The following is a 26633-nucleotide window of genomic DNA, read 5'->3' as shown; positions in this document are numbered from 1 at the left end:
CAATGACCCGTGAGAAAATATTCTCTCATTCAAACAAGTAATCAAGGGAGTAGTCATCATCTAAGAATAAGAGGGTGAGTTTCACAATCCCCTGAGCCAAAGAAGAATCTCTACTTCAAGATCAGCAAACCATGTTTTCTACAAATTAGTTTATCCGTAATTGTTTGGGAAAAGTGTTTGCCTTGAGAAACACAGAAAACTAAAAAGGTACACATGCACTTATCATACAACCCACATACACTTGTCATACAACAATATCCACTATGGCACCTGCACCACAAAAAAAGTGTGTTTTTTTTTAAGAGGAAGGTTTATGTAAACCCAGAAATGCATTTCCTAGGAGCTGCACTGGGTTTTGTTCACTTAGCTGCATAGGCGTACATTCAGAATTCGATACATCTCACGCAAGTGCAGATACTCTTTCTACTCCACAATATCAGAATACCCTAATGCTACACATCCATTCAACCACCAGTGAGCTGAGTGTGACCATAAGACACAAACTTGATCAACATGGATTTTCTTCAGTAGTCCTTCAGATCCAAAAAGGTGCTATCTTGTGGCTGCCCACAGACATCAAACGGCTGCAAGGCTGGCTATTCCCAAAAGTTCTCAAACCCCCCCTTTGCATAAAAGGGCATGTGTGAACTATAGTGCATGCAATTTCACCAGTTCTAATTATATCAAAAGGTTATATGAGAAGCATGGTGCATACATATGTACCAGCTCCCATTCTGTTTTTCAAATATGTTGGTTGCAAGCTGTTTCCCCCAACTAGTACCACTGGTCCGTACAACTTCCATACATGAGACAAAGGCCAAGTTTCCTTGTACCTGAACCTCCATGTCTTCCAGTTCAATCCTCAATGGTAAAGATGTTTCAGGTCCCAGCATTAATTCCCAACTAGCCATGACCATGTCATAACCAGATATTCGACCAGCTCCAGGGTGTATACAATGCACATTGTCTCCAGATGCCCAAATACTTCGCATCATCTTCAGATCTCCAAAAGCAAACGCCTTATAAAATTTTGCATTTGCAGCAAGAACTCCAGATCTGTTGTCCTCTTGCAAAGCTCGTATCTCATCTCTCAACTTTGCTGCTTTGCTATAGTTCTCAGAGCGAATAGCAGCATCCAGTTCTGATTCAAGAGTGAGCTCATCCATCTGGGCATAATCTTCACTGCCCTCTGGATCTCTGTCAAGACTCTTCGAGCATCTTAGTGGATGAAGGAACTTTGACTTTTGTTTGACTCTGCACTGCATTTCAGCACCATCAAAACAGACAATCAGGATATCCGCTAAAATAATTCTTCAGCTAACAAGCATGAATTCTTCAGGGAGGACACTAAATAAAACTTAAGATGATTTTTCAAGAATGGCAATGATTCAAACTTCTGCTAAGACGTTACGAAGGAAAGACCCGCTATCATGGTGCCATCATTTTGAAGTATGTGCAGTAACATGAATTTATTCAGTTATTCTATGGTATCTCACATCCTTCCCAGGTTTGCATCAGAAATAATCATGTCTGCTGCAGCGTATCAGTCTTTTAAGAGGATGTTTTCGTTAAATCTTTAAACATAAAATGTAAATGTTATACTGAAAATTTTTTGGAGTTTTCTGACTGTGAACTCAAAAAACTTGCAATCTAGAGACTTATTACATATTCTGCAGGTCAACATCTGTGAGGCTTCCTTTCTACTTCCAAGCAGATCTGCAACAAGAATGAAATTTGTTTTGCGTTTTCATGCTGCAAAAACCACTTTGATCAAATTCCTTCGTTGAAGGAAAAGTATCCTGGTGCATTTGGTATTTGGTGCCATCACCAGCCTCTCCCCTTGGACTGATCAGCTTTGCTTTTGCTGTCCACAGCTCCTAGCAACACGCTCCACACTCAGGTGACAGTTCCTGCCGCTGCGTTTGACAATTTCAGGGGACACCAGCATCATTCACTCCTTCCTCTACTATCACCAGGCATCCTACAGCTGCAGGTGTTCAGCGTTTCGCAATTTCCTCACCTTCTTCAGTTCCAATTTGTAGTTACAGCACTCAAGATCCGGCTTCGGTAGACATCAAACTCCGACACTTACTGCTCTGCCCTTGAGCATTCTGTACACTCTTACATTTACTTACTACATTGTTCCATTCACTTCAAAGTTCTCTTCTTTCTATGTCTGTGTTTGTGTTTTTTGCATTTTGAGTTTTGAGTTCTTGCGTTTTGTGTTCAAGGTTTGAGTTTCGTCATCTTCAGTCGTGGTCATACATTCTATGTTCCTGTCTGAGTCATCCCCCAAACTAGCATTCTCAAGCTATAGTTGATGGAGTCAGTTCTCTCCAATGAAGGTACCATTTTTCTGTATGCAATCGCCATTTATTGGGCAGGTCCGACACTAACCAAGCACGCGGCAATGCCACATGGCAGACAGGATTAGTATCGCTGATTATTTTATTGTTAATTGCAGCAGTTGGCAGTTTTCTAATGACGTCGGGCCGCCTACATTATTTTGTTGCTTCCTTTCCTCCTATTTAGGCTCCAATGACAGCCTACCCCCATCATTTGTCTTCTCAAGTATTGGAGAGAGAGACCGGCTCAAGGCAATACTTCAACAATCCCTTGTATATCTACCTGTCAGAAGTGGTGCAGCAATGGAAGTATAGACAAGTGCTGAAATAAACTACTGAACACAAGACAGAAGAGAAAGAAAACAAAAGAACAAAAGAACACTGCGAAGGAAGAGAACTCAGAGATGTGCTTGGGAAATGGAATCCATATACAAACACCAGAATGACGCATACAACAGTGAGTCATTGGCTGCGTGGGCACCGGTACTCGCTCCTCTCTCCAACAAGAAGACCACCTAAAGAATGATGATGACTGAATGAGAGGAGGAGGAGCCATTGAATAAGTAGACCCAAGATATACCAAATATGGCAGCTGGCCAGCCAGCATTTAATGCTGCTCGGCCAGCAACAGATACCTAAAAAATCACTAAAATGACTACTATAAAATGCTTAAATTACCCAATAATATCAATCTTAGGCCAAACTCACACATGAGCTGACTAGATTGCTAACATCCTCTCTCAAATCATGGGTGATCTGATACAATACAATGATACAATGATACAATGATAATCATATACAACAAAGAACCACCAGAGTAGAACCATGGATACCCAAGTAGTAGGTGATCAAGTCACCATCAAGGTGCCTTGGAGAAGAGAGGTCAATGTCGATCGTACCAGCTCCTAAAAATAGAGAAGAGCCATAACAGATCTCTATCTGTGTCAACAATGTCTCGCAGTAGCATACAAGACTATCCTATTAAAAATACCTCTAAACATATGAGACCATGGATTCCCTGCCTTTGGCCAAGACCACCAAAGTGCCCCCTCATGAGAGCTCAAGACTAGGACCCAATCCCACTCGCTATCAAAGAAACAATCCATCATGAACCTGGTTGTCAATCCCAACTCCAGGATTTGAACCTGCCAAACTAAGGTTGATGCATCAAGAACGTTCCTCTTTGGAACCTGTGCACTTGTATACTTGTATAGATGAGTCTCGGTTACCTTATCTCACCACCCTCTCACACTCCCTCTCTGGCACCGAAGAGTTAAGAGGAATGATCGCATCACGTAGACTAGAAAGAGGCAATCAATCTCTTTCCGCGGTCTGAAGAGATAGATCCCTTCCGCGCCGCGAACTTCGCCTTGGCCGGAGGATCGAAGTCGGAGTCGGAGTCTAAGGAAGAGAATGACTCATCGGAGAAGTCTGCATCACACATCTTCTTCCGTGAGGCTGCTAACTCCTCGCATTGAGGACATATGTATAAACCTCACAAGTGTAGAGGATGGCTATGCCCTCAAAGCATTCACCCCTCCATCAAACGTCGAGAGGAGCTTGTAGAGTATTGTACCTACGAGATATGCCTCCGAAAGGGCAAATTGCATGTGTCAAAGATGGTCCTATACCTATGTAACACGGAGCAAAAATGATTAAATGGTGTCATTGGAGTCAAACTTCATCTGCTGAAGCTATCCACTAAGAGTCAAAGTACACATGGGGAAAGGTGCCTCGTACAACATCTAAAGCTTCGACCTGATTTTTGGTGATGTCCTATGGGAGATAACCGCCGGTAGAACTTTTTTAGAAATACACCGAAGTAATGCAAAATACGCACGTACATCGTCCAATCCCGTGTAAGCACCACTTTCTCATGGTTATCCTTATCAAAATCTTTTGGAAGAGAAAAAGGATGCTAAGGCCGAAAAATAGCTCCATATACAATGTACCAATCCACTTCCGCACAAACCAAGCTTCCATGTAAGATTAGTCAGGTCCATGTAACTTATCATTTGTAGAAGTGCACAGAGGAGCCATCTGAAGAGGAGAAGAAGAGAATATAGAGGATAGAGGGCATAAGAAGAGGGAAATATAGCCAAACCAAGAGCAAAGACTTCACAAAATGAGCGTTCATATGCAGTGAAAACAAAAATCTTATCAAAAATAAAGGCCAACTGCTGCAAAATTAAGAAAAACTAAGCAAAGACTACCAAAAACAATAAAAACCATCTGTACAAACAATTGCCCAGCCATGATTAGGGGCAGGAAACCAAAAATGCAAGCTAGTGGAGCATTGAATGCAGCAAACTGACAGTTGCAAGCTGAAATCCAGGCGCAGGCTGAAAACGCACGTTGCTCGCCTGAAAAACGCAAGCCTCATGAGTAGGGGGAAGAAAGACCTATAATCAACAGAAAAATCACAGCAAGAACCTAGATTTTGCAATCTAATACCTTGTCAAAAGTAGTGCAGCAATGGAAGCATAGAAAGTTGCTGAAATAAATTGTTGAACACAAGACAGAAGAGAAAGAAAACAAAAGAACAAAAGAACACTGCAAAGTAAGAGAACTAAAAGATGTGCTCGGGAAATGGAATCCATACACCACACACAAGAATGATGCGTACAACAATGAGTCACTGGCTGCGTGAGCACCGGCACTGGCTCCTCTCTCCAATAGAAAGACCACCTAAAGATTGATGATGACTGAATGAGAGGAGAAGGAGCCACCCAAAATATGCCAAATATGGCAGCTGGTCAGCCAACAATAAATGCCTAAATAATCACTAAATGACCACTATAAAATGCCTAATTTACCCAATAATATCAAGCATAGCCCAAACTCACACATGAACCGACTAGACTACTAACACTACCTTCTTCATTTCAGCATTCATTGGCTGTAGATTTCTTTGTTCTTCTATATCTTTTCTCTCTCCCTCTTCTCTCGTGTTCATTGTCTTTCACTATTGTCCATATGCTTCCATACTCGTTGCACTCTGACATGGTATCAAAGCGGTGTGGAAGGGTTGATTGATCGTGGGCCATAGAAGCGGGAGACGCCCCGAAACGCCCCTTGGGAGGAACCGAAACACCGAAACGTAGAGAGCTGGACCCGAAACGCGTTTCCCCAGCCTAAACGTTTCCCCTTTGGGGAAACAGCTGCCACGTGGCGTTTCAACTTAGAAAACGTTTCTGACTCATCCGTTTCCCCACATAGCCGAAACGTTTTTGGTTAATTGGCTTGTTTTTCAAAATACGATAGTGATTGTTATTTACGTCTTGTTACAAATGTTTCATCCAAACGTTTTCTTTTAATGTCTCGGTTTTGAATGTCCAAGCGATTTCTTTTATGTTCATTTTAATCGTGTCTGTTTTAATTATGTTGGCCAAACGTTTTTAATAATAAATGTTTTAATTTAAAGTTTCATTTTTTAACTATGTTTTGTTTTAATCGTGACGTCCAATTAGCCAAACGTTTTTTATAGTAAACGTTTTAATGTTTGGTATTTAATCTTGAAAGTTATTAATAATAAAGTTAAAACGTTTAATAGTCAACGTTTTAATGTTTTGTTTTAAACGGGGCTGCGTGGCACGACCCAGCTCCAGATGTATTCGAAGATATTGCAAATCGCGATTAGTGTGTTTCTTTCACGAATCCGGATTTCGTAGGGATAGTTGTCACGCTCTTAAGTTCAGGGCCCCGGCTTTGTAACAGAATCCAGATCCTCTCTCTCTCTCTCTCTCTCTCTCTCTCTCTCTGTGTGCGCGCCCCCATGGTAACAGAACATAAACACACAAAATTTTAAAGAAACAGTCTGTCACTCAGCCAGAACTGCACTAACAGCTCTCTCTCTCTCACCTCTATACCACAGCCTAGACTCCACTTGTCAACAAATTTCTGTTATTAGCATCTCTCTGTGCGCCCCCATGGTAACAGAACATAAACACACACAAAATTTTAAAGAAACAGTCTGTCACTCAGCCAGAACTGCACTAAGAGCTCTCTCTCTCTCACCTCTATACCACAGCCTAGACTCCACTTGTCAACAAATTTCTGTTATTAGCATCTCTCTCTCCCTCTCTCTCTCTCTCTCTCTCTCTCTCTCTCTCTCTCTACAACAGTCCACCTGCAGACCTCTTGTTCTCTTTCTGTCTAATATATTTCAATCATAGAAATAAAGTCATTATTGTACCACACAGTCAATAATCAAATCTGTCATAAAGTTTTAAAAATAATGTAGTAAGGGGTAACAATCAGGTCCAGAAACGTTATAAATATGCACTTCAGCTTTGCCCCCTGCCATCCAAGGCTAGAGAATCTAAATGAACCATGAAGCTAAGCATCCACCTCTCTCTCTCTCTCTCAGCCCAAAGCTTTCTCTTCCTCTCAAAATATGAATCCCAAAGCTGTTGAAGCCTTTCTCAATGAGACTAGCACGGAGAAGGAGAGAACCCAAGCTGAATATTGGTGGGATCAAGTGAAGATCTTACACAAGTACAATAGTAAGAAAGGTGGTGCTAGGTGGTGGATGTGCCATTACTGTGGCATTGAAAAAGGTGGATCAATAGAAAGGGTGAAAGCCCATATACTTGGTCTCAATGGAACTAGGATTAAGTCTTGCGCCAAGATCCCTATGGAGGAGCGTGTTCAAATGGACAAAGCGCACAAAATGTTTCAAGAAACAAGGACTCCTCAAAATCCCTTTGCTATTCCAACATCAAGGCCACCCACTAGCACAACCTCCAAACCTCATGCACGTGAAGATAGAGGAAGGCAATCTTCTCTCTCTAGTGGAGGTGCTTTTAATATACATGGAACTGCAACATGTCCTCAACCGGCCTCTTGAGGTAAACAAAATACTTTGTTTACTTCTTGGCATCCCCAGCGTAAGGCACAAGCGGATGCAGCAGTAGCCCTTTTTTTTTAACCTTATGGGATTCCTTTCAATGTTGCCAATCTCCTTTCTTTAAGAAGATGGTCACAGAGATTGCTCAATTCGGGCCCACCTACACACCACCCACGTATGATGCCTTGCAGGAAAAGCTTCTTGAGGATGAGGTCTCTAGCATTGATGAGGCCATACAACCAATAAAGCAAAGGTGGAGCTCATATGGTGTATCATTGCTAGGTGATGGATGGAAAAAATGTGCGGGGTCATTATTTGGAGGGAGTGCTTTGCAGCTTATCGCCGCAAAGCACTTTACATTAAGTCCACAGAGTGTGGTCCACGATAAAAGACAGCTCCTATCTTATGCGAGCTTTGGAGTGAGGCTGTGGAATATGTGGGACCACAAAATGTTGTGCAATTCGTATCAATGAAGAGGCTACCAATAGAGCAGCAGGTGGCTTATTGGAGAGCAAGTATCCTACCATCACATGGATTCCATGCATGGCACATTGTCTCAACAATTTGTTAAAGGACATTGGTGCTTTGCCATGGGTAAAAATCATTATCACTACGAGTAAGGAAATAGTGACATTCATCACTCATCACCATTTCTCACTGGCATTATATAGGAAGTGTGCAAAGAAAGAGCTGTTGAAGTATGCAGAGACCAAATTTGCATATAACTTTTTAATGCTTTGCCGTTTGTGCAACATGCGGCCGGCATTGAAGCAAATGGTGGCTAGTCCAAAATGGGAGGGTTGGCCTACTCACACAGCTATGGCACAATTGTGCTATACCACCATCATCCAAGAGGATTATTGACTGGAGGTGAAACATTTACTTCTTCTGTGCTTGCCCATTCTGAAGTAGTTGTGTCATGTGGATAGTGATGTTCCCTATATTGGAAAGTTTTATGAGGCAATGGATCAGACAATAGACAACATCCAATCCATTGAGATAGATAATGCTAGATTACAAGAGCTTGAAGAACTTGCGATAAGTAGGTGGAATCAGTATTACTCTCCATTAGATTGTGCAGCTTATGTGTTGGATCCTGAGTTCCAACACAAGGGAAAAGTTCTTCAAGCAAATGTAGAGGTGGTGTGAGGTTGGAATTCAACTCTTCAAAAGTTGATTCCTACTCCAAAGGAACACAAGTTGGTGAAAGATGAACTTGCAAACTTTCATAATAAGGAGGGAATTTTTGGGTGGCTTGATGCTCAACATGATCGGTAATCCCATCTACATTTTTAAAATATTTATAACTTGAATCAATAAGGGATTGTTTTCTCAATGTTGTATTTATCTTGCAGATTCCATGTTGGTGCTATGACTTGGTGGGAGGACTGCAGTGAAGACTCACCTGAGCTTCAAAACTTGGCTATCAGGATTCTTAGCCAAGTGTGCTCATCATCAGCACTAGAGAGGCTTTGGAGCACCTTTAGTCACATCCACATGAAGAAAAGGAATCACTCAGGGCTTCAAAGAGTAGATGACCTCATTTTTGTCAATGCAAACCTACGTTTGTTGACAAAAATGAAGTCAGAGTACTCTTGAGACATGTATATATATATAGGCTTTTATAAAAATGAGTAAGATTTGGGTCTGTGTGAGATGCCAGTGATGAGGAGGAGGAGGATGAAGAGGATCTGCCCTCAGCAACTAAAGACTATGAGATGGATGAGGAAGAGGGAGATGGAGAGGAAGAGGAAGTATGAGATGATAATTAGTTATCAATCACTTTCTTTTTGAATTGTGCACTTATTTAGAATTGTTTCTTCTTTGCAGTTAGCATATGAATTATATTTCAAAATCCTTGTACGCATCAAGAAGCTCCTTTCAGCTTATGCCTTTTGTAGAACTCTTTCAAAACTTGGAAATTAGAAAGCTTTGATTGTGAGTGTGAAACTTGTAATCTATATTGTAACTTCCAAGCATCTAGGCTCTAACCTCTCCCTCCCTCTCTCTCTCTCTCTCTCTCTCTCTCTCTCTCTCTCTCTCTCTCTCTCTTCCCCCCCCTCTAATGACATGGCATTTCGTTTCCCCCTCCTCAAATTGTCATTTCCATTTCTGATTTTGTTTTCGTTTCTATTTCCCCGTTTCCCTCAACTATGGCATGGGCAGACCTGATCTTCGCAACAAAAGTTTGTGTTTTCAACCTTCGGAGGCTGAGGTGAACAAGTGAAGCGTGGACAAGGAGAAAAGTTGCTGTTTTTTGCAGGTTTTTGCTGTTCATGAAGGAGAAAAGGCTGTATTTTCAGCCTTTTGGAGCATATTTTGAGTTTTAATCGCCTCCAACGGGTGCAACTCTTTAAGGATGAGCGAAGGAATCCAGCCCTAGCGAGCACTGAGAGCATACACAGAGTCAGAGGCGGCTTCCCTTGTTTCTTGTGCAAATCATCCCATTGCCACATATGTGGTAAGACATGTCACTAAAAGAAAGATTGCCCCAACAAAGACAAGAAGGACAACAAGAAGAAAAAAACTACAAAGGACTCGAGAGTGGTGGCTCCTCCTCCATCAACCGCCTTCCTCCATTTGGGGGTGCTAGAGGATGTTCCTCGAATGACCACTGATGCAACCATGATGGCCTCACAATCTAGTGAGTGGATTGTGGACACTGGTGCTTCCCACCACATGACTCCTCCAAATCGAATTGCCCATATGTGTCCGATGCATGGGCAAATTCTCATATGTAAGAGTTCTTCGGTCCCCATCAAAGGCAAGGGTGATATGCAATTGATTCTGGATGGGCCACGCAATGCCCACACATCAAAGGTGCTCTATGTACCGAGTCTAGGATATCATGTACTTTTAGTGAGCAAGATCTATGCTCTTGGTTTGACAATCACGTTTAATAAGGACTTCTTCCGAGTTCTTAATGGAGTATCTCGACAGGTTCTTTGTGCCAAACATGGGAGAATGGAGTCTACAAGATGTGGTATTCTTCTACCTTTTCTTCTCTTCTTCTTTCTTCACAAACTCACACCGAGCTATGGCATGCTCAATTTCACCAACTCAACTACGAGTACCTTCAAAAGGCAACTCGTGGTCAACTGGTGCATGGGTTGCCAGAGCTTGGGGTAAGCCACCTATCATTCGTGGCAAACAACATAGAGATGCTATTCCTAGCAAGGCATCATGACAAGCTAAGGAGCCCTTGGAGCTTGTTTTGACGCACTTATGTGGACCCATGAGAACAAAGTCCCTTACGGAGAGTTTGTATTTTATGCTAATTGTTGATGATTTTAGTAGGATGTCGTAAATGTATTTCTTGGCATTGAAGTCTGAAGCATTCTCACATTTTAAGGATTAGTTGATCTTTGAAGAGAACAGGTTTGGCAGGAAACTAAAAACCTTGCGTTCCGACAAGGGAGGGGAGTGTCTCCCAAGAGCTAACTCACTTTTGTGCAAATCCCGACATTCACCAAGAGTTTGCCAACACGAATACCCCTCAAGAGAATGGCATATTGGAGCGCAAGAATCGCAAAGCGATCGAGATGGCACGGACTATGATGGAGCATCGACAGACACCTCAATGTCTTTGGGCGGAAGCAATGGCCACCACTATCTGCATCCTTAATCAATCCCCTACCTTGGTTGTGGTTAGTATGACCCCTTTTTAGGCTTACTTTGGACAAAAGCCGAATGTCTCTCATTTCAGGGTGTTCAAGTGTAATACATATGTTCACATCCCAAGGAAACCACAATTAACCACCAAAGAAGACGGGACAATAAGGGATAGGAAGGTTAGGAATGGGATGGATGCTATGTGATAGGTGGTATACAATCAAAAACAGGTACAGCTATGAAAGACTACCTTAGAGAATCTTATTTTTCTACCTTACAGGATCTTGTACAATGAGAGAAGAATGAAGCCAGTATAGCCTCCTCTTACCAACCTATTGCTAAATGGCTCCTATAAAAGAATCCTCAATATAGACAGTCTACTCGATGAAATCAACGCAAGTACCAAGTTGATTAAGACCATGAATTTGAGGAAATGGAAAGCCTAAAGCTAGAACTAGGACTTCCCAAATGGAGCTCGATGGACAATTAGGTAATAGCCACAAAGTGCAAATACCACTAACAAGCACCTAAGAAATTTCACCAACAATGACAATACCCTCTAACAGATGAAAATCCTATAATAAATTTCCTTAAGGAGTCATATGACTCAAAGCAACACTATCAATGAGCCGAGGCCTCTCAAAAGACGAAACTACCAACAATGAAAAAGGTTTTTCTTCATATCATGTATACAAAGGAATACAAACTCATGAGTAACAAATGGAGTAGAGATAGAGAAAGGCTCAAATGATTTAGCTCCATCCCTCACTTCCAGACAAAGGTGAGGCTATTTCTTCCAATGCTTCTCTTCGGGATGGGTACTCTTCCCACAATGTGGGCATTTAGACTTCTTTGAATCTATGTCAAAGCCCAAAGAAGACTTCTTATCATGATTCTTCTTCTTGTTCTTGGACTTCGTGTCCTTGTTGCCCCTCCTGTACTTGCAATAAAAGCTTTGGTAAAGTTGAATCTACTAATACCAATATCCTTGAGTCGCTCTTTGTGCTCCAAAACAAACGGAGCTAGCTCAACTTCTAATATCATGGTCTAACTCAAGCTGAGGCTCATATACAAGAGATGATTGTGCAAGACACACATGACTGCTAACAGGTCTGGAGGATAAACCCTCGCTACCAGTGCAACTCCATCACTTAGCTATGTAAAACCAAAGAACCTAAAGAAAAAGAATGTGCCTAAGTTTGAAGATTCCCCTAGTGCGGCATGTGGTTGGATAGATGGAATGGTCAATGATGATCTGAAAAATGACATAAATGCAAACGTGGATGCAATGGAAGAGAAGAGTAAGATGGGTGGATTGGAAACTGTGATCTAGAGGAGATATATGTTAATGGAGATGAATGATTTTGTTGAAATTGAAAGGTAGATGATGATGAAAATGATGATGCACCAACTTTAGATTAACTATATGAAACTTAAAGAAAAACTTAAAGGAGAGTAATCTTTTTTTTTTAATATCCAATTTCTATTGTGTTTACATAGAAGTATCTGTTCTCTTCAAGACTTGGACTTGTGTGAACAAATTTAAGATTGCCCTCATCTTGGATATTACCAATATCTTGCATATAAATAAGAACATGAGAAGCAAAAATAGAAGTAAAAGCTTCTGTACCTAACACTAAAATGGAAGGAGAGTGAGTGTATGAATATTTATACTCTGAGTCTATTTCTCCAATAGGATGACTAGTCCCATATCATGGTTCCCTCCTTTCTACAAAAACATTAAACCCGTGCTCTAAATCTAAGGGTCAAAATCAATGTTACATTTGAGTTGTTGTCGGGCCCGATGCATGAGGATCAAAACGTATTCAGCTGAAGAAATTCCATATGGTTGTCAAGCACCATAGTTGTCAGATGTTTCTCCTCCTTTGTTGGAATCTTGAAAAGTAAGCCAAGAAACCCACTCTTACTCGCTTCTCGACAAAAGTTGTTCAAGAAACTAAAAGGGTGAGGATGAGTTCAAGGTCATCTTCCCTTTAGAGTACATCATCTCAGATGTTGAGCTTTCAAATCAAGGCTTAGGTTTCTTCAAACAATTCCTACCTCCAGTATGTTGTAAAGAAATACTCAATGAATGAACACCCCATGCAAAGTGAATACAAAAGCTCAAATTCCCATCTCTCTCAAGGAGAAGGGAAAAGAGAGAATCCAAGTGCCGTACTTTGTATGGATCCTAAAACGCAACAAGCAGCCTCTATATATGACCAGCAACTACAAACATAGATCTATGTGTCTAGACTCTACATCAAGATGCAAAATGGCGACAAGATGAGAATTATCAAAATAAAGAAGGCGACAAGTGGGACTGCAAAATGCAGCCTCCTAGCTACCCTTGGAAGACCAGCAACCACTGTAAATTGCACAAACATGCCTAGGAGTTGAATGCAGTAAACACAGCTGTTTGGAGGCCCAAAGGATGATGGCGACTACTAATAACCTGCAGAGATAGGCTGTAGAGGAGTAATCTGGGCTGAGAAGATTGATCGCTAGGAGCTGGACACCAGCTGGCAGCACCATGAACCAAGGTATCGGCTATGGAGGGGTGCAAACAATAGTTGGAAGAAGGCACTAATTGATGGAGAACCTGCAATGATAAGATGGGCTATGGAGGGGTGCAAACAATAGTTGGAAGAAGGCACTAATTGATGGAGAACCTGCAATGATAAGATGGGCTAAGTGGAAGGGCAGCCTCATATTTATAGGTGTGGATCCTCCCAAATTAGGGTTTGGATTATGCAACACAAACACTATCTAGGAAAGTCTAGTAATTTAATGAAAGTTTGGTAATAGCATGTTAAGGTGCTTGCTACTACAATGTACATTATGAACCACAATCATATATCAATACTCAATGATATAGGTATCTATCTCCACTTGCCCATTTCCAAATTTTTGAACTAATTTACATGTGCCAACACAAAAGAGGGTGAAGTTGAACCCGAGTCTTAGCACACAATTTTGGGGTACAATAGTACTTCGAAGGCCTATTGACTTTGGGACTTGGGGACATAGTTGCCAAGAGTTTTAGAAACTGCGAAACAAAAACACATTTCTAAGTCGCGAAATGGAGTTTCGGCCCTAGTTCGAAACTGCGAAACAGTGAAGCGGCAATCCAAAAAATACACGTACAAAAATTAAAATATAGACATAAATATAACTATAAATATATGATGTTGTAACACCATTTGTTACTTGAACCTCTACATCAAAACAGTTAAATCCCTCAACAATATAACATTAGAACTTAGAAGAGAATCGAGATTTGGCAAGTTTAAAGTATGAATTAATCATGATTCAATTTAAGACAGTAAACTGTAACTTGTCATAGACAGTAAACTCAATACTGAAGGCTCAAGAGTGAACAATCATAGACTCATATTATGTTATATAGACTCAAAACAAAGAGTACTCGTGAGTTGTACCTTAGTAAACAGTGCGTAAAAAAGAAATACAACTATAATGTATGATGTATCACAGTATCTCATGAGTCATCCAAATGCCAGTGAACCATAAACATGAATCTACATGATCAACTAACAGCAAGTCTGCAAAGTACAAGTCTATGAATCATCATATCATGATCTATCATCTAATGACTCATGGGAGTCGCTCAACATCATCCAAAGCCATCTTTGTCTCAACCTTCTCAAGGCTACCAGCAAAAGCACTAATATTGCTACTAGAGAAAGAGGAGGCATGATCATCATCATCATCTATCACTGGAGCTGTAGAGGTAGAAGCAACTTCACGTCGAAGTCAAGATCCTCTCGCTCTAGCTAACATACACCTAGACCTTGTCTTATGCGCATGTGCACACATCTCATATAGCATATTGTAGATGTTTATCTCCTCCTATGGAATGGTACGAACGACTCTCACCTTCTCTATGTCAATCTTATCTATTATCAGCTTTGGCTCAAGTGTCAAGTTACATTCGTAAAAAACCAACCTCTCGAGTTGAGTAATCTTCAACTTATTTCTCTTTTTGGTGTGAAACAATGCCCGTGCTCCAATTTCTCTAAGCAAGACTGCTACCACAATCTTACGAGAATATAGATAGCATCCTTTTCTACCAAATTCCGATTAAGAAATAATATGAAATTCAGCACACTTATTTATGTTACAAGTTACAACTTACATGTATCATTGTATGATGTAATATGTTTGTTATTTAAACTTTACTCACCAATGTCAGAGCACAATTTCCATTCTTCTCCTACCAAGACATAGGCTGGAGCTATGTCTCATGTAACTCTATTGTGGGGTGTACAAATGAAAGTATGATTACCAAACTTCAGGAGATCATCCTCAAGTCACGTAATGATGAAACATCTCCATCAGCCCACTTATTATATTAATATTGCATCCCCTCTTCAAGCTCCTCACTTGCATATTCTTCCTCACTACGCCAAAGAGAATACAAGCAATGTGCAACAACATGGATTGGTTTGTAAAACCAATCCCATCTCCTATTCCACATTGGGCGACTGTCTTGCACCCTAACAATTATAAAAGTTAACCTTTTACCCACATAGCAATGTATATTATAAATCATGATAGATCATCATACATATGATTAAAAAGGAGAAATTAGAATGAATGGTCATTGATTCACTTACTTGTCTAGAGATAAGAAGATGTTTCTATCAAGCGCCTCTCCAATCTTATCCATGTACTCGTACAAAAGGCCTAAAGTACTACCCTTCATATCAGTGATCCTCAAAACTGTTTAAATGCAAGTCAAAGATTTTATCAATGCATTTGCATCCACCCAATAGGACTCATCCATGATATTTTTGATAAATATCAAAGCCTTAAGCTTCTCCCTCTCATCCCATGCAGCCCACTCTCCAAAGACAACCATCCTCAAGAGGCCTTGGTAAATTTTGACAAGTTTCTCCACAACAATAAACATATAAGCAAAGCAAGTGGTTGATGGCTTCCAAGATCCAAATCACTATCTGCCCTAAAAATGACATGCACTCTAGGCCTCTTTGTCACAAACTTTACCATGCTTCTACTGTTGGGAATAAAGGGTCACCATGCCTTTTACGGTTTTCAAGTGTGCATGCACCCTTACACATGTACTCCAAGTTTGTACCCACATCGAGTCTTGTGCTCTCTCTCTCTCTCTCTCTCTCTCTCTCTCTCTCTCTCTCTCTCTCTCTCTCTCTCTCTCTCTCTCTCTCTCTCTCTCTCTCTCTCTCTCTCTCTCTGTGCACACTCTCTCTCACTGTGCGAACCACAACATCGTGTCTCGATTCTCATGCACTCCATTGTCAAACTAGTATCACACCTTAGGTTGTTGGAACTGCGTTAGGACACTCGTCAGGACAATCTATCAAGCTGCGTCAAATAGCTCGTTGGACTGCGTCGGTCATAATGCATTTGGAGCAAAAATTGCAGAATAATTTTGGGGGTTTCACATGCAATTGGTGCAATGGCCTATAAATTTGACTGTAATTGATTGTCAAGTGCAGTAGCAGATATTCTCTAATTCTGGAAATCAATTTGCAGATCTAAAATTTTTGCAACTTCTTGATTTTCACTACTGGTTGGTACTTGCAGCGTACCATGGTCATTTGTGTGACATTTGAGCTTGCATTTGCTGACGTTTGAGTCAATTTAGTGCTGCAAATCATAGCTGGAAACAGTGACAGCAGCAACCTTTTGCACATCAAGAAGATTGAGGATACACACAATTTTGCAATATGGCAAAAACTGCGCTACAATGTCTTGGTGCAGAAAAAACATGTGAAGCCCATCAAAGCGAAGGGAATAAGACTAGCAAGTATAGAACAAGAAGAGTAGGATGATTTGGATGAGCTTGCACGCTCTACCATAAAGCTCTCAATGTCAGACAATTTGCTCTTTAACATTGAGAAGCTGAATTTCGCATATGAAATGTGGCGAAGACTTGAGGAATTGTATGCTCAAAAAAGGTTTATTGGCTGAAAAAGTTGGACTTTCGCATAAAGGTACAACCATGTCTATACATTTGAATGAGTTCTACTCAATTTTCAGTCAGCTGATTGCTTTGGATTTCCACATTGATGATGAGTTCAAGGCTACTTTCTTGCTATGCACTTTACCTAAAAATTGAAATACTTTCAAGACAGCTTTGAGTAACTCAAATGCTCAACTATTATATTCTGATGTGGAGAGTTGTTTGCTGATGGAAGAACTCAACAAGCAAAATAATTCAGCAAACAAGTCTTCTAGTGCATTGCACACTTGGGGCAAATTTCAATAAAATGCAATTTTGAAAATAGAGCACCCAACAAGTCTCGTGGCAAAAATGTGGAGTGTCATCATTGTGGCAGGAAAGGGCACTATAAACGGGACTATTTTCAATTGAAGAAAGAGAAAGGCAAAAGTAAAAACACTGAAGACAACAAGACTAAAAAAAAGAATAGCCAGCCTGCAAAGAAAAGCAATGTGAAGATAGAGTAGGTAAATGTAGTCACTCATGAGAATGACAATGATGGTAATGTACTCCTTCGTTCTTCTTTGAGTGCACATGCATTGATTACAAATTCTGATAATGACATGCACACTTGGATACTTGATTCAGGTGTGTCTTTTCATGTCACACCACATCATGAGTGGTTTTCTGACTACAACGGTGGTACATGTGGTGTTATCCACTTGGGGGATAGCTATGCATGTAAAATTGCAAGTATTGCCAGTGTGAAATTAGAATTTCAACATGGCTCCATGTTTTTTTGGCGTAAGGTGAGGCATGTACCTTAGCTCAAGAAGAGCTTGATAAGCATAGGAAAACTAGATAACAAAGGCTATCATACAACCTTTAGGGATAGCAAACGGAAAATTTGTAAAGGCTCTCGCATAGTTGCCAAGGCTCTAAAAGTGATACTTTGAATCATTTATACGTACTAGCATATGTGACCATGTAATCACCATAACCGAGCAGCCAAGTGTTTCTTTGTGGCATAGTCGGTTGGGACACATGAGTCAAATTGGAATGAAAGTGCTTTCTCGTTTGGATTATTTTCCATATTCGAGGTATGCTGATTTTGAACAATGTGATCATTGTATCTATGGTAAGCATGCTCAAATGTCACATTAAAAATCTCTCTCCCAAATCTTCACCCTTAGAGCTAGTACATTCAAATGTATGTCAGATGCTAGGGTTATCTCTAGGGAAAAAGAAGTATTTCATTACTTTTGTTGATGATGCCACATGCAAAGTATGGGTTTATCCAATCCGTCGTAAAGAAGAAGCCTTGGATAAGTAGGAACTTAGTACAGACAAGAATTGTGGCCTCACAACTTACAAGAGTATTGAAGAAAAAGAAGAAAAACTTGATTCTTTATTGCAAGAAGATGGGGTACAAAAATATACTCCTTGGTAAAAGATTGATAAAACATTGTTTATAACAAGGCTTAAAAGATTGCTTAAAAGAGACTAGTGAAAAGGTTAAAGTTCTTAACCTTAAATTTTAATTAAATCTCCCCCCAAGTCCCCCCATTCCTATGTGGATCTTGGGCCATCACACTAAATGAAGGTTGATCTTCCTAGACCTTGACATTCTTCAATTCATCCAAAAGATCATTAATGTGAGGAATGACACTCGCTGAAAATCAGACCAGCAAGACATTAAAGTGTCTTCACTCTGACAATGGTGGGAATGTGTCCAAATCCTTTCAGGACTTTTGTGACAACAAAGAAATTAAAAGGAAGCTCATCGTCCCTCACAATCCACCCCAAAATGGTGTTGCAGAGCATATGAAAAAGACCATTCAAAACAAGGTCAGTACAATGCTGTCACATGCTGCTTTACCTCATGGATTTTAGGCAGAGGCTATTATGACACCCGTACACTTGATTAATCAATCACCAAACAGCTCTTTTGGGGGGGGGGGGGCGCTATTATGACACCCGTACACTTGATTAATCAGTCACCAAACAGCTCTTTTGGGGGGGGGGGGGGGGGGGGGGGGGGGGAGGGGGGAGGGGGGGGAGGGGTGGGGTGGGAGAGTCCCTCAAGTAGCATGGTTGGGCAAACCACCTTCATATGCTCACTTGAGTGTTTGGCTGCAAGGCATTTGTGCACATTCGCAAGGAAGAACGCAGCAAACTTAAGCCAAAGTCCTGCAAATGTATTTTCCTAAAATATGGTGATGAGGGTGAAATGGGGTATAAGTTATGGGATCTCGAAAAAAGGAAAATTGTACGCAACAATGATGTTATCTTCCGGGAAGATCGCATGCACAAACAGTCTGAGAAGACTGAGAAAGACAAAAAGGTTGTATTCCAAGAAGATGTACCGATAGGACAGCAAAGAATGCCCACTGGACAGCAACAAATACTTGTTGCAAACGGCCCTGAAAATGCAAGGAATGATGCTGAAAATGATTAGCAAGATATTGCCCATGATGTACCACAATTTCAATAAGAACAAATGCCTTTGGAACAACCAAAACCAGCTGTACAGCATGCCGAACCTACAGAACAGCAAATTGTTAATGCAGATTTGTAGGCTGAATAGCTAGCAAATCTTGATCATTGGGTCCGTAGGTTGACTAGAATGCAAAGACACCAAAACAGGTTTGTTCCCAGTGTCAATTACGTGGCTGATTATTTCATGTTAACAGATTGTGGTGAGCCGTCATACTTCAAGGAAGCAATGGACAAAAAAGACAACAAGAAATGACACAAGGCTATGTTGTAAGAGATGGGATCTCTCATGAAAAATGGCACTTGGGATAATTGCTACCATGCAAATGGGCTTACAAAATGAAAGTCCCTTCTAGTTCTTTGCCAAGGTACAAAGCACGACCGGTTATTGCTGAAGGGTACAAGCAAAAATATGAAGTTTATTTTGATGAAATTTCTTCTCCTGTAGTAAAATGACTACTTTGCCAACCATTTTGGGCTTGGTTGAATCTAAAGATATGAAACTCATACAGATGGATGTTAAAACAGCGTTCTTACATGGTGATCTGCATGAGGAGATCTACATGCAACAACCTGAGGGTTTTGTTGCAAAGGGGAAAGAGCATATGGTATGTAAACTCAACAAGAGTTTGTAAGGACTCAAACAGGCACCACAAGAATGGTATCGTAAATTTGGTACATTTATGTAATCTCAGGGATTCCATAGATCTCAAGTTGATCATTGCTTATACAGCGAGAAGGTAGCAAGGTGGCAGCCTTATTCTCTTGGTTTTATTCTCTTGGTTTTATATGTGGATGACATGTTGATTGCAGGCAGCGGTGTTCATGCTTTGGACTCCTTGTAACAAAGCCTACACTGTAGCTTTGATATAAAGGATCTTGGTGAGGCCAATCATATTCTTGGCATGCATGTACTCAAGGACAGATCACACGGTCTTCTCTATCTGTCACAATAGCAGCATGTTACTAAGATTTTGCAACATTTCAATATGGAGGGGCGGGAAGCCATTGGTGTACCGTTGCCTCCATACATGAAACTTAGTGTAGATGACAGCCCTACATCTAATGATGGAAAGACTGAGATGGCTAAGATTCCTTATGCTTCAGCTGTTGGTAGCTTGATGTATGCTATGGTTGCTACACGTTCTCATATTGCATTTGCGGTGGGAGTGGTTAGCAAATACATGACATATCTTGGCAAAAAGCATTGGAAAGCAATGAAGGATATCATGAGATACCTTAAGGGCACAAAGGATGGAAAGACTGAGATGGCCAAGATTCCTTATGCTTCAGCTGTTGATAGCTTCATGTATGCTATGGTTGCTACACGTTCTGACATTGCATTTACGATGGGAGTGGTTAGCAAAGACATGACATATCTTGGCAAAAAGCATTGGGAAGCAATGAAGGGTATCATGAGATACCTTAAGGCCACAAAGGACTTGCGCATATGCTTTGGAAAGTAGAAGTCATCTTTTGTTGGCTTCATGGATGCTGACTGTGATGGCCATTCTAACTGCAAGAAGTATACTTCAAGATATATGTTCACATTCACAAGGGGAGCAATCTCTTAGATATCCATACTGCAAAAGTATGTTACATTCCTCCTCACATTTGTCCATGCATCACACAAAATATTGCAACCATACTTCTACCAAGTAGTCTTCAAATACTGCATCTCTAGCTCTACAGTTTGTTTCTCCCTAACAAGCTAACACATGTGCAAAGCCTCATAGGAGGGGCCCTTCCACTCACATCTAATCCGACTGATAGTCATAATGGTCCTTTTCCACCTATTTGTACGTGCAAGATAGAAAGGAATAGCACATTGTATACACAATCTCGTGATCTCATGAGAAGCCTCTGGCTTTGCTTGCTTTTAAAGGGTTGCTATAATACTTTCCCTTTCCAATGATCCTCTTACAGCTCTTGTTGCCCCAGTGGTATGTGCACCTACTGACGAGCTACTACCATCCTACACACCCCCAAGTTGTGGCAAAGGGGCCTGTGAAGCAATTGGACCCTTAACAAAAACACCTCCACTTGCCTAAATGGCCTCTACATCTGCATCCATAGAGACATAGCATTAGTAGAAACACAGCCACAAACATCCATGTATACACCAACAGGAGGAGATCGAATCATAGGACGTGCACTTGGCCGTGAAGTATCATCCTCATATGATGCAATAACCACAAGGCATTACCGCCTCCAATGCTCTAAACTAGTATACACATCATCAAGCACATGGAGGCAATTTTATCAATATGCTTACCAATAACACAAGATGATCCTTCACTCGAGTGACGCTCCCCATGCGTATGACATGGCAATAGTCGCCTTCCTACTGCTTCGAGCCAAGGCTACTTCCATAATTGCTAATGATGCACATGTGGCTCCAAAATGTGTCCCTATAGTTGTGTCTTGTTGGAAATAGGCAAAACAGAAGCAAAAGTGGAGAGAACTTACTCAAATTAGTGTGGAGAGCAAATTATGAATAGGGGAAGGATTGCTCGCTGGAAACAATGAAAATCAGCACCAAATCTGAGCAAAAACAGTTAGAAATAGTATGGTCAAGAAAGAAAGGAGATTGGGCAGCTGAAGGATGAGGAATGTGAAGTTTCAAGGCTGGGATGTGGAGTTTCAAGGCCGTAAACAACAAAAGATGCGAAAGGGAAAAAGCAAACAGCAGGTAAGGAAAGTGATCAGCTAAGAAAGAGGGTAGATAGCAAGGGAAAGAAGGCGGAACGTGTCAAAAATGGTGCAGCAATGGAAGCATAGACAAGTGCTGAAATAAATTGCTGAACACAAGACAAAAAAGAAAGAAAACAGAAGAACATTGCATAAGAAGAGAACTTGGAGACATGCATGGGAACAACAGTGAGTCTCTGGCTCCTAGGCAGTGACACTAGCTCCCTCTCTCCACAAAACTTGTAGGTGATGATATGACTGAATGAGAAGGGAGTGGGATATAAAAAGAAGAAAATAATGCCTAAAATAGTGGCACATTGGCCAGCATTTAATGCTGGTCAATCAGCATAAAATCCCCTAAATAAGCATCATAATAACCATAATAAAATGCCTAAATAACCTAGCCATATCTGACAGACACATATGAGCTATTTGGACTACTAACACCCTCTCTCAAAGCACAAGTGATCTAATACAATACAAGAATACAATGATCAAGGATAAATATAGTCCATACAACAAAGAACCACTAGAGTAGAACCATGGATACCCAAGCAATGGATGATCAAGCCACCACCAAGGTGCCTCGAAGAGAACCTGATGTCAATGTTGATCATACCAACTCCTAAAAATAGAGAAGAGTCATAACAAATCACTGTGTCCCTCAACAATGTCTCTCAGTAGCATACAAGACCATCTTGTCAAAATGCCTATAAACATATGTGACCATGGATTCCCCGCCTCCAACCAAGACCACCTAAGTATCAAGTACCGTTGTCACAAAGACATGAAATTTTGAGATTCTTTAATCTTGCCAATAACATTTAATTAAGTTATTGATCAAATGTGCAAGGTTATTTAGCACATGTGATTCACATGGTAGTTATTTCATGGTAACAAGCAAATGATCTTGAGGATGCAATGGGTGTCAAAGGCAAAAGTGTTGATAAGTTATGCCAACTAGAGGTTGGGGGTCAGTTGGTGTTAATTTTGCCCCTAGGACAAATGTTTGGCCAATAAGTGTCAATGGTGACACTAGGGACTAGTATTAATTAATTAATTAATTAATTAATTAAGTGATGTCAATCTAAAGGTCAGGCCTCAACAAGCAAGGGACAGCAAGGAGACATCTTCCAAAGACTGGCAACAACATTGTTGATCAAGTGGCAGCATTTTGGAGGTGGCTAGCAATAGTGACTGCATTAAATGCAAGCTAGACAAGCAACATGCAACTTTTAGGGTTTTATCGCAAAGAACATCCTAGCATTCTCTTACCCATTCTTGGAAAATCTCGACATTTCCCAACCATTCTCAAAAAAACTCGGCCATATTTGGTGGACAACAAAGGGACTTTTACTGTAAATCCTAAATTTCTCCAAAAATTAGGATTTAGCAACCACCTCCAGACCTATGCCAACAAGAGAAGGCATTGTGCACTAAAATCAGCACCTACAATTGGTTGTATTGTCAAGATTTCAAATGCCCAATCACCCATTGTAAAATTGGGGCAGCATTTGGCCAACCGGGTCCAAATTAGAGCAAGTCCTCGGTGAAATTCAAGGGAAAATTTGCCCCCTTTTTTTTTTGTTGGACCACCAAGCGGCTTTTGGATTGGCCAAGGAGATCATGAAATCTTGGCTTGTAATACATCCATTGGCAATTGAAGTTAAAGAAATACCGAAAGACCAGCCAATTTTGGGGCCAACAGAGTGTCTACTATCCAAGATTATTAAGGTAAATTGCGCATTTCAATTTATGTTTATATACTGATTGTTGTAATCAAGTGCTTGATAAGGGAGTTACCATTCTTTCCGAAAAGAAATGCTAGTTTCCACCATTCCCACGAGATGTGCCTCTAGAATGGCAAACTGCATATTTGACGAAGCTGGTCCTATACCTGTGTAACGTGGAGCAAAAATGATTGAATGGTGTCCTTTGGCTCAAACTTCATCTACTGAAGTTGTTTATATAGGGTCACTGCACACGTCGTGGAAGGTGCCTTGTACAGCATTTAAAGCTTCGACTATATGTCTAGGGATGTCCACTAAGAGGTAACCGCACGTAGAACTTCATTAGACATACACCGAAGCAGTGCAAAATACGCACAACTTCCTCATGGTTATCCTCATCAAAATCTTTTAAAAGAGGAAAAGGACATTTGAGGCCAAGGAATAGCTCCACATACAATGTACCAAATCCGCTTCTGCACAAACCAAGCTTTCATCACAACACTCCATGTAAGATAGTCAAGTCCATGTAACTTATCATCTGTAGAAGTGCATGGACGGGCCATTTGGAGAGGGAAGGAATAGATGAAGGAAAGAGGGTATATGGAGAGGGAATACAATCAAACCACAAGCACAGATTGCTTAAAATAGAGTTCACACACAGTATTCACAAGCAGATCATAAAAACACAATGCTATCAACACGAAAAGTGCATGAAAACAGATAGAAACTAAAAACGCAGCAACCAAACAGCAAACGACAGGTAAACAAGGAACACTAGATAGTCACAGCCTGTAAATGCAAGGGCTGAAGGTGCTGACATCAGCAGCCGCCGCAATAAATGCAGTAAGCACACAGATATCAGCCAGCAAATAGGGAGAGGGGCAGCAACAAACTAGCACCTGATCAGCAAACTGAGACAAAAGACCTATAATCAGCAAAAGCTTTCAGCAAGAGCATAGATCTTGCAATCTAATACCACGTCAAAAGTGGTGCAGAAATGGAAGCGTAGACCAGAGCTGAAATAAACTGCTGAACACAAGGCAAAAAAGAAAGAAAACAAGAAAACATTGCAAAAGAAGAGAACTCAAAGATGTGCACCAGAAATGGAATCCATATACCAAACATAAGAATGACACATACAACAATGAGTCTCTCGCTCTTAGGCACTGGCAACGGCTCCCTCTCCCCAAAACCTATAGGTGATAATAATATGGCTGAATGAGGAGGGAGCTGGATATATAAAGAAGAAAATAATGCCTAAAGTAGGGGCAGGTCAGCCAGCATAAAATGCCCCAAACAAGCATCGCAATAACCATAATAAAATGCCTAAAAAACCTAGCCATGCCCGGCATAGTTCACACTCACACACGAACTGTCTAGATTGCTGACAGAGTGCTCAGGCAAGAAGGTGCAATAAGGTAAAATGATATGCTTGACCCGAAACTGGCTGAAAACTGCTGTCTACCGAAACACTTGTCCCGAAACACATTTCAAGACCAAAACGTTTCGGGCAGCCTGAAACACTGTTTTGGGCAACTATGCTTGGGGCCCCCGCTAGAGGAAGCCCTCCACCCCACTCCCTATCATCAAAGCAGAGTTTGGGCAAAACCTATATTTGTGGAGGCACTCTTTAGAGCAGTGACTTTCTAACACAAGATATGCAAGCTCCCATGCCACAAATGTCCCAGATTGCCATTGACTTCCTCAAGACAGCTAGTAGAGGCAAGTACAAAGGAATGTTGGTTCACAAATGACAAACTTGGATGAGCTTACATGGGCTGAACATCGACCAGCTCCTGCCCTTTGACTATAGCTTGGATTGTCCTACACTCCTGCTGATCTGAGTTGAATTCAATCACTAGGGCTAATGTCCTGAGAAATGAGACAAGGGGGACTTAAATCTGGTCACCTCTCCCTCTAGGACTGAAGATGGAGTTTTATCAAAGCCACTTCCTACACCTCTCTAAGGATGGATTTATTATCCAACCACACTATGACATATGGGCAAGATATCACCGCCTCTTCTACAAGGGCTTCAAACCCCTCTACCATATCTTGGAGTATGAGGACCAAACATATGGAGGGCTTTTCCTCCTAGAGCTCCAAAGGCACCACACAACACTACTATGAGACAGGAGACCAACCTACCCAGAGGAAACCAAGCAAAAAGCAGCGACAGATTTCTTCCATAGATCTAACCTCACAAGTGCTACTAGTTCAACAAACACAAATTCATCCCGCCAAACTGCATCTACCCCACCCTACGAAGTCACACCAGATAGGACCGTTACACTTTACCGAGCATGATGACCTCAACCACCCGGATGACAACTAAGGGGACCCATACCATAGCCAGATTAGACATCATTGTGAGACATAGGAGACTCACCCCTTGTATATTAGCAGAGCGCACCTAGACCACATCATAGCCAGGATCATATGCTAACCTCGAGATTTAGAAAGGAAGTACTATAGATAGATATTTGGTACATATAGTTTTTATGCATAGAAATCTTTAGATTTCAATTGTTAGCCTTATACTAGGACACATTTTCACACTTTCGTGATAAGATGGCATTGGACATGGACATACTTTGGTTTGGTCTCATAGGCCATATTGGACCTTTGCACATGCTCACATATCTATGTGTGCGCGCACACGCAATTAGCACCAAGTCCAAGAACTATATCCATGTTTTTCCTAACTCAAACCAAACATGTGTGAACAATATCTTATGCATCCATATACCCATGCATATCCATGATGTATATTAAAAACTTCACCTTGATCTTAAAAGGTGTATTTGTAGAAGCTAGCCTCAACAAAATCGTGTGCTAAATGTAATGCCTTTCATGCTATTTGTGCTCTTGAATTTTATGTAAAGTGTATTGGATTCTATCCACATTTTCTCTTTGCATATCATATCATGATCATCGGTAACTTTATCAAAACTTGAAAATCTATT

General features: G+C 40.9%; 1 protein-coding gene across 1 annotated transcript in view; it reads right to left on the bottom strand.

Moving 5' to 3' along the window:
* Positions 1 to 257: 257 nt before the first annotated feature.
* Positions 258 to 26633, bottom strand: part of LOC148037213 (Nuclear transport factor 2 (NTF2) family protein) — a 55528-nt gene continuing 29152 nt past the window's right edge. Inside the window, exon 3 of the mRNA XM_087676146.1 lies at positions 258 to 1259. Within this exon, the coding sequence (XP_087532272.1) occupies positions 684 to 1259 (576 nt within the window). The 3' untranslated portion in view covers positions 258 to 683. The remainder of the gene's footprint in view (positions 1260 to 26633) is intronic.

Source organism: Lygodium microphyllum, chromosome 4 (genome assembly GCF_053477565.2).
Source record: "Lygodium microphyllum isolate KBCC chromosome 4, Lygodium_microphyllum_v1.1.10, whole genome shotgun sequence".
Lineage (NCBI taxonomy): Eukaryota > Viridiplantae > Streptophyta > Polypodiopsida > Schizaeales > Lygodiaceae > Lygodium > Lygodium microphyllum.
Note: the sequence above shows the minus strand (reverse complement) of the source record. Positions and strands in the feature narration are given on the sequence as shown.